The sequence below is a fragment of the Glycine soja genome, chromosome 15 (genome assembly GCF_004193775.1).
Source record: "Glycine soja cultivar W05 chromosome 15, ASM419377v2, whole genome shotgun sequence".
In the NCBI taxonomy this organism is placed as follows: Eukaryota; Viridiplantae; Streptophyta; class Magnoliopsida; order Fabales; family Fabaceae; genus Glycine; species Glycine soja.
In genome coordinates this window covers 39,284,763-39,305,372 of record NC_041016.1, presented here as the reverse complement: position 1 = coordinate 39,305,372, position 20,610 = coordinate 39,284,763, and the positions used below count along the sequence as shown (strand labels likewise).

Genomic DNA, 20,610 nt, shown 5'->3' with positions numbered 1-20,610 from the left:
AATTATTGAAATTTAATTTAGAGATAAAGGCAAAAGTTGATAGATTGAAAGAGATAAATATGTAAAGAAATATAAATGAAGAAAAAATTAAATGGTTAAGAGATAATTGTTTTTACTAATTGTGAAAATAACGTGTGAAATATTCATACAAATGAGAGAAGGGATAAAATATTAAAAATATATAATTAAGAGAGTAAGAAAAGTGAAGTATTGTAATTTATTATAATAAATGAAGTAATAATAATATTTTTCATTTGCGTGCTATTCTCTAAAATAAGAATAAAAATAGAGAAATTATTAATAACATTTATTAGTAAGAATATTTTTTTTAGGTTTAATTTAACTTTTGGTCTATTATATTTCATTTTGGCACGTTAAATTTAAAACATCTCATTTTGGTCATTTTATGTTCTCAAAATGTTCTGATTTGATATTTTTTTTAGAAACATTAATGTTAAGTTAATTTTTTACTTTTAAAATAATCAAATTTAAAATAAGGATCACTAAAAATCATCTTTGTCTTTATTTTATTCATATTTACCTTCCTCTTTAATATTTTTCAAATTCACATGTCATCTAGGGGTGAAAGCATATGTGAGTCACCCACAATTTCAAATTGACCTAAACAATTGAATTGAGTAATTGTTATATTTAGATCAGATCTAGCATCGTGCAAAAAATTAGACCGGACTGATCCGACCCGAACCAATTGTGGACTCGAATTAAGAAAAAAATTATATAATTTTATAACTGGTTTGATCCAACCCGACCCGTTTCGGGAAAAAAAATTCAGTGACCGAACTGCACTCTTTTGATCTCTCTTGCGTCGTCCCTCATTCTCTCGAATCTCGATCTGTGACTCTCGTTTCTCTTGCGTACATTGAAACTTCCTACGGGATTGGACTCGATCGCCAACTACATTACCAGCAGATTCACTCTCTATCACTCACTCAATCACTCGTAGGGATCATAACACAACCACGTCTCGTGCATTTCGAATTTATCAACCAAATCAGGTATCGGAAAAAAAAGTGTTCGTGATTGTGCTACATGTTTTCTTTAATTTAAGTGCCACTTTCGATCAATAGTTTTCATAGTTTCATGATATTTTTTTCCCTTTTGAGTTGTGCTTTTGATCAATTTTTCTGTTTTGTTTTTAATTTGTGCTTCGACGAAATTGTGACAGGGACTCAGGGTATGATTGAGATCAATGATGTTGTGCTTATTAAGTTTCAGCGAATCAGTTTCTGATTTTTCACTTTTGTGCATGTATGGTATACCTCTTATCTGCCGCAGGATTGGGCCATCTTCTTAAGTGCTTTACCTCTTCTCTACTTTACCTCTGCATTTTGTGTGTGTAGACTCTGTTTCATTCTTAGATTGTGTGATCTGTTGGATTTTGGCTTCTTTAAATTTAATCATAACGTAGGTAGAAATAAATGATACGAGATTGTTTACCACATCACCGATTTATATCAAAACCCAAGCTAGTCATTTTTTGAATCCTGAATCTCAAAACACTTTACTAAACACTTGTATTCACTATCCAACATTATTATTTTTTGTCAGTACTGAAACAACAAATTAGATTCCTACATATATTCTTCAAGAAAAAAATAATTAAACGTGCACCCCAATTGAGCACTTTAGGATGCTTCTCCTTGCATCTTGGTGTTACAACAGCTTTCAATGCAGAGTCATTGCAGCAATGACAGCTATTGAACAAGCTTTTGATCATGGATGACACTTTTCATCAAGCAGTTGCTTCCCATTACTGATCAAAACTGGTGAGACATAATTGGTGTATCCTTTCATTATTATGTGCTTGACTCATTTTTAGATTCTGAGATAACAACCTGCATGTACCACTGTACTCAAATTGAACCACATAAGACCATTGCATTTTTTCGATCATGCAGAATACAAAAATAACAGAACAGAAATTTGGAGCATGATATTAGCTGCAGAGAACAATGCATAGCAGTGGTGGCCAGGGATGTCGCAAAAATATGAATCCTGACTCCTGAGTAATACTTAGGACATCTTGATTTAGTCTTCAATGCTGTTACTGCTTTTGGTGTTTTCATGGGCACGTTCAGAATGTTTATGTTTGTTAAAGAAAATAGTAGTAACTCACAAGATGATAGAAAATTCTCTAATATAACAAACTCATGGTTATTAAAAACTATTAATAATTAATCCCCAACTAAAACAAAACTTGGTGACTTAGCAAATTTGGTTATTGCTTCATGCAGGGCTGTTAAGGTGTGGCAAAAATTGCAGGCTCAGGTGGACAAATTATCTGATGCCAGACTTGAAGAGGCCTTCTATCAGAACACAAAGGCCTTGCAATCATTTCAATGTCTTGATGCTAACACATACAGGTCTGCTACCTCCTTAATTCTGTTTTGGTGGCTTGATTAGTTCTTTCAGGTTTCAATGGTTTGGATGATGCATATTTTGTTACTCATCTAGATTGTGACAAAATAAATTAGAGTCAATTTTAGGACCAGATTACAAGTTATGGTGCTTACTTAATTCTTTTGATATATATTTGGCACTGACAATACAAATGAGCATAACTATCCATGTGTTGAATTTTGCTCAAACAGAAACTACCCAAAATTATTAGGTTTTTTTTTTATACATTCAAAGTATTTCTTGTTTATGAAGAACATGTGTAGATAAACAGGTGATTTGCATGAGTCCACAAGAAAGTGGAGCTGTTTCTTAAATTTAGGTTCTCATACTGTCCTACACTTTGAAATGGTTCAGCTGATGGAATCAGTTATTCTTATTCAAAATAGGTTGAAAATACTATTCATAAACAACCGTAAAAAACACTTGAGTTTTAGACAACAAATACTTCTTTTTCTGAATGTTTTAATGAACTTTGGCAAATATCTTACTGCACTTTGGGTTGTGGCAGAAGAAGTATGATTCTGAAAGCAAATATCTTACTGGCTAAGCTTCAATTTTTAAACTTTAAAGCTGCCCCATTGCTGGATCTGCTGGTTAGCTCAACTTGGTAATAGTTACTGAATTCACTGTTATTGAATTCTATTGGAAATATATATTTTGCTTGTTTTGTCCTTTCCAAGATTCATTTCTTACTTCTCTAGGACTTTCTTTCTAAAGTCAGTTTAAAGAAATGCCTCTTCTGCATTTTATTTTCTGTATTAGCAAACAAAGCACAAATAATATTCAGAATGCATTAGAAGAACTTATCACAAAAAAGTAAAATTTGAAAATCAATTCAAAACTAGTTTGGCTTGGAAAACAATTATAAATTGGTTCAAAACCAGTTCAGAGCTGGTTTTCTAAAACCATTTCGGTTTCAAATCAAATTGCAAACCAATTCGCAAATTCGGGTTAAAAATCAAACTGTTTAAACCAATTTGGAAACTAGTTCGGTTTGGTTTTTTCCCGAACCGGTTTTTGCACAACCTTAGTCAGACCCGAACCAAACTAATCAAACCCGTTGAGTTTTGTGTTGGGTCACAAGTTTTAACATCTGAACCTAGGCATGGCAATTCTCCCCGTAGCTCGGGGATCCCCGCGGGGACTGTCCCATTCGGGACCTGCGGTCGGGGAAAAATTTCCCACGGGGATGGGGATGAAAAACCCCCGCAACTAATTCAGGGACGGGGACGAGGGCTATGCTCCCCGCCCCGCAAGGTCCCCGTATCCCCACGCATATAAAATTTTACTTATGTACTCTCATAACTTATAATATGTATAACATAAATATAAGGGTTAATATTGTATTTTACTAGTAAAAAAAATATAAAATAAAATTATCATATATATAAGTAATACCTCATCATTTTTATGCTTGTGTGATTTTATTACTATTATTATTGATTTATTTTGGTATTTTTAGTCATGTTTTAAACTTATAATTAAATCTTAAATTTATTATTGTTGAGAAATTGAGATAAAACAAAAAAATTGTATTTTTTTTTATAATTTTTGACATTTTTTAATGTAAAACGGGGTCCTCGCAGGTCCCCGCGGGGAGCCGGGGGATGGGGACGGGGCAAAAAATACCCCCACCAAGGGGAGCGGAGACGGGGAGCAAGGTAAGGTTTGGGGACGGGGAGTAGGGGAATACTCCCCGCCCCCGTCCCGTGCGGGTGCCATGCCTATCTGAACCTGCTAACCCGTTGACCCATTAATTTGTATTAAATTATTATTGTTATTGTTGTTGTTGTTGTTATTATTATTATTATTATTATATGTAATATATATATATATATATATATATATATATATATATATAAATTTTAAAAAAATCAAATACTATTGACTATTGATTACATAGACTTATTGATTTGAATTGAGTAAGCATCGATGTATCCTTAACCTTCAGGATTAAAACGGCAAGGGTTTTGTTGATTAAAACCACTTTAGATGAACTTCTAAAAATATTTTGAATCTATTTACAAAGAGTGACATCGTAATGGCTCATACTCATTGGTTTTGGTAGAAAAAAGTGTTTGAAACTCATCTTCATTATGTTTATTGAAACTCCTTATCTCGAATATGGTATGCTTAATTTCTCATCCTCATAGATAGATAGATAGATAGATAGGAATCAATTGAGTAATGTGTGACAACATCACAAAATTTTCTTTTTAATAAAAAATCTAACAAGAAATAGTTGTGTCTGATTCATTTAATAAAAATTTTAGCTTATAAAAAATATTACATGTTAGAAAAAAAAACAAACAAAATTAAATGTTTTGACTCGTTGACTCAATCCAACCCAAACTGTTTACAAACGGGTTGGTTTATGTTCAGTTTCATTTTTTTTTTTAGAAAATCGATCCAAACCAATCCATTCAAATTTGATTGGGTTGGATCATGGGTTTGACCAAACTCAACTCAAACCAATCCACTTAGACCCCTAACCCCAACCCTCTCTTTCTCCATCAAACACCATAGATCCCAATTTAAATTGAACTCAAGCTTTAATAAAGTGCTTCAAATTTCTGCTTGGGAAGAGCTAGCCAATTGCCTAACATGCAGAGGACATCCACATAACACCATCATCCCATTACAACAATTTAAAAAATCATTTTTTATTCTTCAATTTGTGCTTCAAGGAAAATCCACAAGAAGAAACTAAGGTTCTATTAGTAGGTTGCGGTGGGATCAACTTGTGACTAGTAAGTGCAGGAATGGTGAAAGGCCTATTAGTAGATGGGAGGAGATGAAGACTGTCATGAGAAGGAGATTTGTACCTAGCCACTATTATAGGGATTTGCACAGAAAATTGCAAACTCTAACTCAAGGTTCCATGAGTGTAGAGGACTACTACAAGGGATGGAAATAGCCATGATTAGAGTCGATATTGAAGGAGATTGTGAGATAACTATGGTCAAATTCTTTGGAGGTCTAAAGAAGGAGATAGTCGATGTGATAGAATTGAGCATTATGTGGAGATGGAGGACTTGTTGCACAAATCTAAAGAAGGATGTTTCAGAAAAATAAGAAAAGATAAAATTCATTGGAGGACTTGCTGCAACTATGGTCAAATTCATTGGAGGTCTAAAGAAGGATGTTTCAGAAAAATAAGAAAAGATAAATTCTTGTAACAAGGAAACAACCTCACAAGGCAAAGAATAGTTAAGATCTTTAGTAAAATAAACATCATTGTACATGAGTACAAGTAGTTGCTCTCTAGCCACCAAAGCACTATCAACTTCTTTTTTCTTTGCAAATGCACTCACTTTCTTATTTTTTTTCTTCTTTGTCTTCTTTTTTATTCTTTTCTTTCTTTTGCTCACTCTCATTTTTTTTCTCTCTTTTTCTTGAATGCTCAATTGTTCTTCTCTCAACTTACACTCTTTTACAATTCCGATTTGATCGACATAGGCCTCAGCAGGCCGGAGAGGCGCTAACACAATAGTGCAATTGTTCAAAACAAGAGCATATCTATTTTTGCAACCATCTTGTGTAACCTTTCTATCAAGTTGCCATGGACACCCTAGAAGTATATGCCCAACATGCATAGGTACCACATCACAAAAAACTTCATCCTTGTATTTACCAATGGAAAAAGAAACCAACACTTGCTTGGTCACCCTTATGTCTTCACAATCATTCATTCACTGAAGTCTATATGGATTATGGTGCTTTAATGTGGGCAAACCCAATTTCTCAACCAACAAGGTGCTAGCAACATTAGTACAACTTTCACTGTCAATGATCAAATTGCATACCTTGCCTTTTATGTGGCATCTTGTATGAAAAATATGCTCATGTTGTTCCTCATCACCTCCTACCTTAGGTTGCATGTTAAGAGCACGCCTAGGAACAAGCACATCTCCATTTACAGGTTCAACAACATCAGCATAATTGCAATCCTCCAATGGTGGTATTTCATCATCATTTGAGCTCTCACTCTTTATGACTCCATTATCCAGCAATATCATAACTCTTTTATTTGAACATTGAGAAGCAATATGTCCAACTCATTGACACCTAAAACATTTGATATCACGAGATCTAGAAGATGGATTAATTTTCATTTTACCTTTAGGTGCAACAAATGAATTTTTGGACTTAGCTTCGCCTTTTGACTTTGTCACAAATTTGTTGTTTTGCCAATTTCACTTCCGTGAAGAAGTGGAAGCAAATTTGGAAGTACTCTTAGCTTTCAATTGCCTCTCTACTTGAATAGATTTGTGCAGCAAGTCCTCCATCTTCACATAATGCTGTAATTCTACCACATTGGCTATCTCCTTTAGACCTCCATGAATCTGGCCATAGTTACCTCACGGTCTTCTTCAACATTGGCTTTAATCATGACTTCCCACCAAATACTAGTATAATTGATGAATTCAACAACAACTAGTTTAACCTTTCTCTCCCACTCCAAATACAATTCATGATCATTTTTACCTTGAAACGTAGGGATTGTCATCTTAATGCTCCCCAAATGATTATCTCTTCTTGGTTTGCCTCTTCGCCTTCTTCTATGACTTATTGCATCTAAATACTCATCCTCCTTCTCTTCTTCTGAAGTTGATTATCTACAACTTCTAGATCGGAATGGAGATTGCAAACTATCCAATCTCAAGTTTAAAGCTTGAAATTGTTCATTAACAACTTTAACAAACAACTTGAGATTTACTCCTTCTCCACTCATAATTAAAATTGATGCAAGAATTGTGTTAGAAGTGATCGTAAATGGACAAATAAATATCCTCACACAAATAAATTACTCTTTCACGTGTTTACCCTCAATATTTTTTTTCACTCATGTTTCACTCTTTTTGGTTTTCCCCCTCTAATAGTCTCACCACTCTTGTCTTTTATCACTCAACTTCTCCTTATGAGCTCTTAAGTAAAAACCTTTGGGGTTGATTATACACAACAAGACACAACAAGTGTTCAATGAGAACTTAGTGAATAAGAACAAATAGAGGACAAGGAACAAGATATTTAAGAAAAGTGTTTGTTTTTTCTTGTTTTTTTTCTTTTTTTTTTCTCAGCACTTTTTTTGCACGAAATTCAAATTTGAATGCAAATATGTGATTGGACAAATCCAAATCTAGTATGTAACAAAATTTTGGTTCCAAATTTGAAAATCAAATTCAGATCCTAACAATTTCAATTATCAAAATCTAGATTGTAGCAAAATTTTGACTCCAAATTTGAAAAATGAATTTAGATCCTAACAACTTTATTTATCGAAATATGAATTGTAACAGAATTTTGGCTCCAAATTTGAAAATTGGATTTCTTTTTTTTTACACAGATTTTTGATAATATGTATGAAAAAAGAAAATAAAAAGATATTGATATTTGATAGAGTTCAAAAAAGAAAGATAGACCTTAAAGAAATAAAACAAAGGAAGATGAAATAATAATATAGAATTAAACAAATGGCTAAGAACAAACAAATGAATAAACACACAAGAAGAAAGAAAATACAAATGATTAGATAACACCTGATTTCAAGAGCCAAAATTCTAATACCAAATGATAAGATAACACTTATGATCGTCTTGAAAACAAGTACAAAAAGGAAGAAACTTGACCCTAACTGCGACATGCTGGTAGAACTTGGCTAACATGCAAAGGACATCCACATAACACCATCATCCCATTACAACAATTTTAAAAATCAAATTTTTTATTCCTCAATTTGTGCTTCAAGGAAAATCCACAAGAAGGAACTAAGGCATGCGTAAAGTATAGTAGTTAGTGTTTCTCGGGAAAAATGTTCAGGCTTTGTGACTCTTTGCCATCTCATCAACATCAAGTTCCACTTCCAACACTGGTGTATACTTTCACTTGCTAAAATAATTGGTAAAGAGAAAGTAAAATACATCAATAATCAATGACTGATAAAAAAAATTTAGTTCACTTGTTTTGGACATGACCATGTTCTACAACACTTCACAAGCAATATATGACTCTACCTACAATGTCTGTCATTTGAACTAAACCAAATGTTTGGATGAGTGGCAAAAGACCTCACTACAGTGGCGTTGATGGGGAGAGGGGCCTTGGCGAGATTGGTTTTAACACCCTTATTCTATAAAAGAATTACTATGATTTGTTTATTTAAAATATGCGAAAATATTAAATAATTCTCTTAAATACAATATTCAATTATAAGTAAACATCTTTGACATAATAAACACTAATAAGATAATTCATAAGAGATAATAATACTCTGAAATAGAATTTCTAGCATGTTGGTGGCGTATTACTTACATAAAGTAGTAGAGTAAAGTTGTTTGACAGGGATAACTTAGGTAATGACAAACCACCATAATAAAAGTATTAACCGAAAGGTAGTAAAAGGTGCTACATTCAAATAATTGTACTAGATCTATCTGCCCATGTATACATCAAAAAGTAAAAATCTAGTCATAAAGGATGAATCTTACTTACTATCCATCACCAACTAAATCACAGGCTCCAAGCTTCTTGGGCTCTAAGCCCCCTAAGCTCTAAGCTCCACAAGCTCTAAGCTCCCGTTGGAGGTTTCCCTTCCGACTTTAATATCATAAAGACCATCATCACATCATCCTTGTATGGCACATTCCAATGTGACACAAGTAATTTAGACTGCACCTCTACACACAAAAAGTTGTGCTATCTCCATGCATCGTTGTGCACCATTGTCCTTTGTCTCATGTCGAAACTCGAATCCTTTCATTGTCGGTGTCCAAATGTGCTTTACATCTCACTTGTGTCGTAATGGGATAAGTTCCATAAGTTGTTACAAGGTTCATCACAAAAGTACCAAATCATTACTTGTCTCATCACACACAATTTCACTTCAAGTACACAATCATTGTTCAAAGAATAACATGGAGTAATGAATCTTTATGTGCTTCCTACCATACAATTATCACATCAACAAGTTATTAAAATCTTATGACATTATTCACTCCTTTCCAAGTTCTTCATTCTCACAATATTACTATCAATAAACTATGGAATCTTATACTATTGCTATTATGCATTTACATTCATACATATTCGAAATTGTTTCCCTATTGCTTCCACTTCGAGTCTTTTGTAATTGTTTTGCTTGTCTCAAGTTTGGATTCCACTTCTATTCATAACGCCCGCACTCCATGGTGTTGTAAGCTTGTCTGTATAATCTCACTTGAAGTCCAAGCTAAGTTATTATGTCTCCATTGTTCTTTATTTGCTCGCTTCTAATTAATTGAGGATATTTCACTATAACAAAATAACACTACCATTTTCCTTTAACATAATTTCTTTCAATCAAACTCATCTTTTAAATTAACATTTAGGGTTTGGCCCACAACCCTCAAATTTCATTATGCAAAACACACAATATGGAAACCAGCAAATGCATATAGAAATTTAAAACAATAGTGTCATATATAGAAATCTTTGGCCTTACCCCAAGCACTAACATAGAATATATCATAGTATCACAATAATAGAATTATAAAATTAATCACAATACCATCAATGGGACATATGGCTTCCTTCAAAAGGACTTCTACTTCCCCAGTGAATGTCTTGGTAGAAGATATGATTTCTTTGAATTGATGTTTATTCTTCTTTAAGTAAGCATGTAACTCAACAAGAAATTTCCTTACCTATCCAATTTCTAATGAATCAAGATAACCATTCGTTCCGGTATAAATAGTTATTATTTGTTCTTCCATAGTTAGAGGAGTTGATTGGGATTGTTTAAGCAATTTGTGCAATCATTTACCTCTTACTAATTGATTTTGAGTAGCTTTATCGAGATCAGAAGTGAATTAGGAAAAAGCTTCTAATTCTATGAATTGTGCAAATTCCAATTTTAATTTACCAGTTACTTGTTTCATGGCTTTAATTTGAGCCGCCGATCCAACTCTGGAAACGGAAATACCTACATTAATAGCGGGTCTGATTCCAGAATTGAATAGATCGACAAATAAGAATATTTGGCCATCTGTAATGGAAATTACATTAGTAGGAATATAAGCTGAAATATCTTGCGATTGAGTTTCAACTATTGGTAAACATCATATTTCCACAAGCATAAGACCATAAGATTCATACATTAATTCATAGCTTCACTTCAAATCACATGTCATAGAAACTATTACTTCATTTAATAATCATCATTCACTAACTCTTCATAACTTATCACTTCCCTTGCCCTTAATAAATTTCATATCAACTTAGCTTCATAATTTAACTAGCAGCAAAGGTCACAATAGGACATTCAACACAAGGGCCATTTTGTCCAATTTATAGTGATTTCATTTCTTACTCAAAATTTATGTTTTATACATGAAATCATAAGCCCCAAATGTCTATTTTTTTTAATATAATTATAGCTTCATCACACAAAGTCCCAATAATTTCCAGTACCAATTTTCATGTAACATGTCATTGCAGCCTATTATAAAACAACTAGTATGCATCATTTATGACACTTAACCACTTAGCCAATCAATTTTCTAAAACCCTAAATCATTATTTACAACTCAATATTGGATTCAAAACCATTAACAAACAATAAGCATGAGAAAGAGAAGAAACCCCCAATACCTTGAAGTAGGATTTGAAAATTACAAAGAGAAAGAGCATTAGCACCTTCTATCCAATGAGTTTATGCGCACGAGACATATTTAAGAGAAGAGAATGAAAAAATTAACTTAGAAATTGAAAAAACAACTGAAATTACAAACTTTCCCCTAAGAAATTACCTCTAAGCTTCACAAAATCTCCTTCAACCCACACAACCCAACCTCCAATGCAAGAGAGAAAATGAGAGCACTTGCTCCATTCCCTCTCCATAATGGTGCACACCCCTAGATACTCTAGGGTTGTGTTGCCTTATGTAGTGGGTCTTAATCCCATTTGAATTGAGCCAAATTAAGTTAGGTGTCCTACCTGAATCCTAAATCCCTTATTAAAACTTCATGACACATAATTCAAGTCTTTTGTCACTCTAAACCATAGTTATTAAAATCAAATCGGTCGGGCCAGTTGGATCATTTTGACCAAGACCCGATGTCCAGGATAGTCCGGTTAAGGTGTAAGATCGTAAATGCAAACAACTCGGTTTGACACGATTGACCTTAGTGAAACTCGGTGACCCAGACCAAGTTATTTGACCCAGTTGAGATTTTTGTTTTCAGTTCCAATAATGTTAAATTGTGAATAGCTAATTATCGAATGACATATATTATGCTCCTATAATATATTTTTATCTTGATAACAATATATAATAACTAATTATTATCATATTTATCAATATATGATGTAATATTTATAATGTTTTATACATTTTCACCCGACTTATTTATGGTTATCTTATAACTTTTGTTTTTAATCCTGAAAAATAAGAGTTTGCTTAGTTATTTAATGATAATACCCACAAAGTAATTTATTGTAATAAATGGTTATATAATATTTATAATTTGATCAATGTAATGAATTTAAATTTGAAGTATAAAAATATGAATTGATCATATTTTGTTATATATATATATATATATATATATATATATATATATATATATATATATATATATATATATATATATATATATATATATACCCGGTCAATCGGGTCAATGGGATCACATTTTGTAAGTGGCCACTTGGCCTTCAAACCCACCGACCGAGTGTCTTGATGAGGTCAATGATTGTGTTAGTTTTCATAACATTGTAAACTATCGTAAATGCCAATATCACAAGAATGAGAGGGGTTGCATTGTGATTTAACGTAATTGTAAAAACTTTTTCAAACCAACAAAGTTTTTCGTCTATAATGATAACTTTGTAAGAACAGATAACAAACTTTATTACAAGAACACTTTGGATGATGAAAAAAATGAGTCCGTGAAAATGCAGAATATCCGCAAACGATTGAAAAACAATTCAGACCCAGGGTCACTAAGTTTCACTAACTTTCACAATTTACATGTATTATATCACAACACTTCTGGCTCTTACAAATCAAACTCTACCCCAAGTTTCATCAACACCTAGTATTCTTTGTTTTACCAAGTCATTGTTGACTCTAAACAAATCAAAAGAATTTATGGTTAAGGATTGCTGAGAGACTAAAACCAAGTCTTATAGACACATAAACAAAAACAACACTTAGTTCTTTTCTCTGAGGGTGTTCTAGGTGTTTTGATAGTTTTTTCTAATTTTACAAGAGTATACAAAGAGTCTTGTTGAAGGAGAATAGTAAGAATTAATTGCGCGAGATCAACTACTTTGGTCTTCAAAGCTTCTGGTTTATAGGCCTCATCTTCAAGTATATGTTGTCTCACAATGGTAAATCTTCATTTGATTTTCGTCTAATAAAAAATGGTCGTTGGTACATTTAATGTGCATCATTTCCTCATGCAGAGAAATATTTGTTTAAGGCTTGCATGTATGAGAAATTGCAACAAAAAGTAACATCTTTGTGTCAGAGTAGGTTCTACATAGCAGAGCTTTCCTTTTGATAGTGAAGATGACATATTAGATCTTGACTTCATTTATTCTTCATAAGATTCAAAAGATCCTAGAAGAATATTTCTACAAACAGAATCTCAGACACAACGTAATAAATGAAGTTTTAAAAGTTATATTACATACGACGACAGATCATGACTTTATCTGCCTATTATCTGAAAATATCATACACAAATGTTATAAGGATATCAAATGTTAGATTTGGATGACCACTTTTCACATCTACATTGGATTTTGATGATTAACAATAAATATAAATTATTGAAATTTTAATAAGTTTATGACAAGTGAACATGATTGATGTTATTAAAGGACTTAATCATAATCTACATGTATCATCCACACTCAAAGAGGTTAATGCTCGGTTAAATGTTAACTGGCGTCCAATGCGCTAAAACCAAGAGTGTTCATTTGTGATATTAACCAGTGCTATACACTACATATTATTACCACTTAGGTCTAGTTAGTATGAGATTTGTACACTCTCACAAAGCAATCAACATAATTTGAAAATATTGTGATAGTCGAAAAAAGAAAGTACATGAATTCTCTTTCGTGAATTCTTATTTTGTTTCTCTTTATTTGAATTGCTAAAATTTGAATTTAAGGAAATGATAAAATGAAAGAGAATAGAAGGTTTACAAGAATATTCTTATTGGATTGTTTTCATTAAGTACAAGGAGCATATGCAACTGTTTGTACTTTTACGCAAATCCTCGCAAATCAGCGAATGCCATGCAACCTTATCTCTCAGTGTGAGACAATGGTCTTTTCAAGGAATCAACATTGATCTTGTAATGGATCTTTTATTGAAGTCTATAAAAGACAATCTCTACTCAAAAAAAGGATAATGAAAAATTATTACGAATATATCTCTGAAGAAAAACTCTGCTGAAATCATTGGACGAATGATTTAAGCTTTCATTTGTTTATCCTTTGCTAAGCAAAGTTATCTTGTATTTGATCTTTATTGTCTATCCACTTGTTGAGCATTATTGAATACTTGTATTCATTCAAACTACTGTTTGCAAAAGACAAGAATGACTTAATGTTAAACAATACTTGGGTTTCATAGATTCAGGGGAACTCTAAGACAATGTCAGAAGTGATATTAAGAATACTTGTATAACCAGGAGTAACATGACAAAATACTTGTTTGGCAATCAAGTTTTGATTAGTGGAACCCTTTACTGTTGTGTAAAGAAGTGGAAATAGCTCAGTTTGAGTGAGCAAGTATAAATCAAGTATTTCTACTTCTCTCCTCAATGATTTATTAAGTATTCTCTTGGCACTTTGTGTCATTTTTTTCATACCAAGTATTTGCTTGAAAAATTATTCTAAAGACTCTACCTTATTTAGTCATTAGACGATCAAACTTGGTTTTATTAAAACCTATTTTCTTTTCAATGGACGACTTATCATACACACACATATATATGATAAAAGTTTTAAAAATCTATTATCTTTGATTAATACACTATTCAACCGCACTTCTAGTGTGATTGTTGTTATTTCATCATATGCAAGCCACATAACATTTTACCTTTGTATTTGTTTACATTTAATCAAAATAATTAAATGTCTTGATTTGTCTCTAAGATGTAAATGTTATTTTGACTCAACAACTATTATTTCTAACTTTAAATAAATCTTTCTAATTAACTAAATTCTCTTTTTAATGAGTTTTGGTCATATTTACCAATTTTCCATTAATGAGTTGACAAAGTCAATCTCTTCTCATTGATGCTAGTAGTCTATGGTTAACCTTGTTGATTTTTCTCTAATTTCTACCAAAAATGATTTTTTTTCTCATTTTTCTAATCTTTCCTCTAACCCTAATCTATTATAACTCTAATAATTTAATTACTTCCATACTAAGTTATTATTACTATTATTTCTAATAGTAATATTTTTAAATTCCCATAATTAAATTTTTGGGATGTTACACTGGCAAGTTTGATCGGGGAGGAGTGGTCGAAGATGGTCGGGGATCCACATCATTGTATGCTAGTCGAAAACCCAAATGTGCTTCACAAACCCAAATGAAACAACACCGTTTTTGTGCTTGTCGACGACAAGGGGGGCGAATACCACTGTGGCTGTCAATAGTGAAGGGGGGTGAATTGTGAATAGGGAGGTCATGTACACAACGACAAAGAAACTCCGACATAGTGACTTGGGGTTTTCATGCCTGTTTCTTTTATTTGTCATATTTTTCTTGAATTTTGTTTGTACCTCTCTCTGATTGGATCATGAGGATGAAAGGGGGAAGGTGAAATCCATGTGGGGTGGTTGGGATCTAATAAAACTTTGATGCTTTGAGGGTTTGGGATGAATGGGTATCTTGTTAATGTCGCTATCAGAGAGTTGTTGCGGTGGAGGTGTTGTTGGGTTCAAGTCTGCATGGCAGGGAAGAAGGTCGGCAAAGATGAATTTTTTAGTGGTTTTTAATTTTTATAATAAAATAAAAATAATAATATTTTTAGTCATTGCTATTTTAAATTAATTATTTTAAAATTAAAAAATTAATAGAATATTTACGTTTCTAATGAAAATCTAAACAAAGAATCAAATCAAAACATTTTGAGAACATAAAAGATCAAAATAAGATATTTTAAATTCAATGTACCAAAACAAAATAATAGTAAAATTTAATGGACCAAAAATAATATTATTTTTTTTCATGTGTGCTAGAGTTAAGTGAGTTGGGTCAATCTATTTTGATAACTTTAAGAATTTATGATAGAATTTACATATCATTTATTAATAAAAAAATTTAATAATTAAGCTTAAGTCATCGCTGGTGTGAGCGAAAAATACTACCATATGTTTATAACATTATTTAATTGAAGTTATTTATTATTGAAGGATAATATTTACGTGTCACCATTTGAATAAAGAATTTCTAAATAATCCTTGGCTTCTAATTTTATTCTAAAGTAATTAATAATTACAATTTTTATTATTCATATTATAATTATTAATACTTTTACATTTTACTTTAAGATTTTATATCCATTTATAAATAAGTTATTTTCTCATTATAATATATTTTAATTTTATTTTTTTATAAGCACACATTCTTTTAACTTTTATATATTATTATATATAATTTAACATATTTCAATTTAATTTTAACAATTAAGATACAGGTGATATACTAGTGATCCCACAGTAACTTACACCCTGTCTCTGGTGGTGGTACACATGACCTTTGTCAAACAAGCTTTTCTCTCTGCATGACCCATTAACTGATTTTTGTAGGTACTCACAAGCATCCACTCATCAGACCAAAGGATTCTCAAGACTAAATCTACACAAAAAAAGAAGTCATTCGCCATTACTTAGCTGGACTTGAATAACATCCATCTTGTACAAGAATCAACTTGTACACCTCTAATGAAGTTGAGGAAAGTTCACGAAATACATGGTACTTTATTTTCCCTTTTATTTCAATTTAAATGTGAAAAGTATCAGAAGGTCTACTCTGAAAATAATTCTCAGCAACTTGGGGTTCCTGATGTTATTAATTGATGTCTCATTAAATGGCTAGACTACTGCTTTCTTATTTTATTTTATAGACAAATATTAGTCGGTAAAATATTAGTTTTGTTAGCCGTAGGAATTGAATTTGTGATCTTTCCGTCCTTTCCTTGTTCTTTAACCATTACCTTTCTTATGATTTGCATACGGAAACAGTTTCTTCAATAAACTCAAGTGGGAACATAAATGGTCATGGACCAGGCCAACAAGCATGAAATTTATATCAAGGTAGGTCCAATAGAATCATCCATAATCTACATCCCCTAAAAAAGTAGCATCTACTTTTCTTTGAACAAAATCAGAAAATTAATTGCCACTTGGACTTGAATACACACAGTTGCATGAAGTTGAATTGTTACCAAAAGTGACTAATAACTGAGTGTAAAATTTATAGTCAGTTGGTCAATAACCAGATCGATCTCAAACTTTGAGACAATTGGCAAACTAGAATTTGGACGGGTAGTCCGGGAACAATGATCAGAATATTGCACCTTAAGTGCAATTGATTGTATTTCGAGGGTTCCATCCATGTTACACTAACCTCGATACATCTTTAGTCCCCACAACACGTTCTGCATCTGCATATAACCCTTTTTTCTATGAGTCACTTCCGTAGAGCTCATATAACTTGAATTGACAACTTGGTTTTGCACATTTACCTCATTTCATGTGCTGATCTAAAATTAACGTACTTGTGGCTCTGTTTTACTAGAGGAAATTGATGAATAGACACTGCCATTATTGAAGTCCTTGTTGCTGATATATCTTTTCTTCCCTTCTTTGTGCTTCAAATCCTGCATTTTGATATAAGTCAACCCTAATAATAGCAATTGAAGCATGGTGAGATTGGATATCCTTTAGCAACTGTTTTTTTTCTTCTTTTTTTTTTTTAAAGGAAAGTGAATTTTTATTAATAAGAATAAAGGTTATATCATAGCAGCACAAGGAGTGCATACAATATATCTTCTAGAATGCATAAAACCACACTTAGTCATACCCTGTGCTTTTAATTCACACAAAATAACAGCTTTAAGCCTCATCCCACAGCACAAGATAATAGTTTCAACTTTCAATCTGTGCCAAGTTAATTCCAAACCAGGAACAGCAAAGTACAGTATCGCATTGTTGATTCTTCATCTAAGTCCAAACCTTTCTTGCCCACACATTAATTATCTCTATCTCCTTTAGCAACTGTTTACCGAAAAACTTTGATATGAATGACTTATTAATTTTTATTAGATTTACGGTTAAATAAGTTGAAATATACGTAAGTTGACCTATGAACTGCTGCATTAATTGCAATAAGAAAAAATAAGTCATCAGTGCAAATGTTCACGATCATTAATTACCATAAACATTTGTGCTTAGCAATTATTGTCGTTTGATTCTTAAATCTTAACCTTTGATTAGACAACCTCAAAAGTTACTTCATAAACAATAGTCAATAATTTCATTATATATAAAGCCTTTTTACTGGATTAAAAATCATAGAATTTACTCTTCTCTTTGGTATCTCCCGAAATCTTCTTAGTACATGTCTAAACCACTTTAATTTGCCTCCTGTATCTTTTCCTCAATAACATGACATTTGATAATTCTCATTGAATAACAATATAAACATTTGTTTGAAAAAGCTTTAGGCAAAGTGTGTTTAGGACCTTATGTCGGTTGACTTTTCATCAATGTTACATCAAAAGGTCAAATAATATTCTTGATTCATAAAAGCAAATCAATTGCATGTGATTTTTTTTTTCAATTTGATTTTTAAGAAATCAGGCCTACATGAATTCATTTACTTAATTATAGTATTTGACCATTATTGAATTTTAACATATTTGGATACCCTTTGAAATTATGGTGACTACTTCAAAATCACAGTATGATCATAATTTTTTCAAAGCAACTATATGCTATTTCACATTCACGGTGATTTCATAATTGAGTTTGGCTCACCTTACCGCCCCAAACATGCTATTTGTGAAATCAGTGATTCTCAATACGAATGAAATAACAAGGCGTTGAAGAGAAGAAAAGAAAAGAATCTTGGAGGAGCACCGGCCTAAATCCTACTACTATCTAATGATGTGGTGTTTCATTTCATATATCAAATGGAACACGGGACAATTGGAGTGGGGCTTCTGCTTAGATGGAAAGCTGAACCTTCCCAATGAATAGTGGACAACGAAACTAGGTATGGCCTAACAAGGTCCTTTTGTAGAGGTTTGTGGGCTCTTTTCAACACCACAAACAGTTTCTCCACTCACTTCACTCATTCATTTTGACTTTGTTTCCACTGTGCTAATATATATGTTCTTTTTTTTTCTTTATTTAAATTTCAGAAGATTCTGATTTAGCTGACGATGATATTTACTACTATAAGCTGATGAGAAGTAAATATAATAATCGCTTGATAACGTTACTAATTTTCAAAGAAGACTTCTCTGTAGATGGAAAGAAACGAAAAAAAGTTAACTACAGATGTCCATATCCTCGCTGATAACTTCAATTCCAGTCCACTTTTTTTTAAAAAAAAAAAGAAAAGAAAAAGAAAACTTGTTTTTAATAGATATCATGAATTAAAAAATATTCATAATTGAAAAACTTTAAAAGAAAATTGAGTGATGTATCGTGCGTCTTAGATTTGCATAAACGGAAGTCTGAGAAATAAATAATGGATTTTATAGTGGAACAACAACATAATTTTCCGATGGAGAAAGACAGGAAGAATAACACCCATACCGTAACATCAATCAGACACCCTCCACAAAGTAACACGAAATTCTTGAATAATAGTAATGCCAATGCAAAATTTAAAACTGAATTCTGTGCCAGTTGCTAGAGGATATTTTTATAGATGGGTGCATTTGTCACTAACAAGAGGCTTACTTCAATGTCTTTTCCAATTACGGAGATTGAGGCACCGAGAATTTTTTAAAAGGGAGCTAACAGAGATAGAATGCGACGGATCGAAGAAAATGGGAAATGGATAGAAATCAAATCATTACATTTAAGTTTAACCAGTCATATCTACTAGGCCCTAGCTATCTCTTTGTCACTTGTGACATTAGCTAACTTTAATAATGGGTCACATTTTCTTCGCAACATAATTTCTATTAGAAACTATCCTCATTGGGCTTTGGATGTACAATTTGCAATGCTCAAGCTGATATGTCATTTCAAATTGAACCTCACTTGGGGCTTCAACTCTTGGCCCCTTTGAGCTGCATGCTCCATGTTGATGGTCATTTTCGGTTGGGCCATCATCTAGGACTAGGTCGCTATATCAAATTGGTGGAAGGTTGACTGCTCTGATTACAATATATAAAGATGTGCACAAATGCTCTATATATGATAGTGAGTTACTTAATTTCATACTTGAATTTCATATTAATTTTTTATACCTGAATTTTATACTTCCTCTGTTAGGGAAAAGAGAAAAACTATTCACTAAAAAATATTGTGTGTAGAAATCAGAGAAGTCAAGTGTCCTCACATTTAAATGTAAATGCCTACTCATATAAACAAGAAAAAGGAGGACCTAACTAGATTAAAAGCAGGATATAGTTGGGTATGTGCAGAGGTCAACTCAAATCTCAGTTCCCTAAAAGATAGTTAGACTTCAATTAATCAATCATAAGACACCATTGTGGAATGTTGAGTCAAAAGGACCTTGGCTGGCGGGTAATGTTTGGATGATAATTCACAATCACAAACACAAACACATTTTGCAGTAACAGCCAGCTGCTGGTGCTCAGTGATTTTAAAATTCTATATATGTGCTGTTGGTGCTGTCATTGAGACAAATACCGGCCTTACACTATGCTCAGTGATTTTAAAATTCTATAAATAATCATTGATATATCTTAATTTCAACATTTGATTTCACATATTTTCTTTACTGTTGGATGCCAAATTTATCTAGCAGTAATACTTTCCTTATTTCAATCATTCTACCGAAGCAGGGCATACCTAGCTAGGGAAGCCGTACATGTCATATAGGTAGATGATAGAAAAAAGGATGTTCATAGTACATTCAGTGAAGTGTTCAAAATAGAACATATTACAGTATTAAATCTGTAGAATAATTAAAAT

At 32.3% G+C, this 20,610-nt stretch overlaps 1 protein-coding gene across 13 annotated transcripts; it reads left to right on the top strand.

The window, feature by feature from the left end:
• The first annotated feature begins 775 nt into the window (after window positions 1-775).
• On the top strand, window positions 776-18,820 carry LOC114388693. Of its 13 annotated transcripts, none has more exons than XR_003661521.1 (6): window positions 776-1,787; window positions 1,920-2,384; window positions 2,930-3,028; window positions 16,240-16,405; window positions 16,675-16,746; window positions 18,506-18,820. XR_003661521.1 is itself a non-coding variant. In XM_028349327.1 (6 exons), the coding sequence occupies exons 3-6, from the start codon at window positions 1,741-1,743 to the stop codon at window positions 16,331-16,333; spliced, it is 369 nt and encodes a 122-aa protein (XP_028205128.1). In that variant the 5' UTR covers window positions 776-1,016; window positions 1,187-1,269; window positions 1,696-1,740; the 3' UTR covers window positions 16,334-16,576. The 13 variants fall into 13 exon arrangements, 5 of the variants coding, with proteins under 5 accessions (XP_028205128.1, XP_028205129.1, XP_028205126.1 ...); XR_003661526.1 differs by lacking the exons at window positions 16,675-16,746; window positions 18,506-18,820 and having other exon boundaries at window positions 776-1,016; window positions 1,187-1,269; window positions 1,696-1,787; window positions 16,240-16,576; XM_028349327.1 differs by lacking the exons at window positions 16,675-16,746; window positions 18,506-18,820 and having other exon boundaries at window positions 776-1,016; window positions 1,187-1,269; window positions 1,696-1,787; window positions 2,256-2,384; window positions 16,240-16,576.
• Window positions 18,821-20,610: the final 1,790 nt, after the last annotated feature.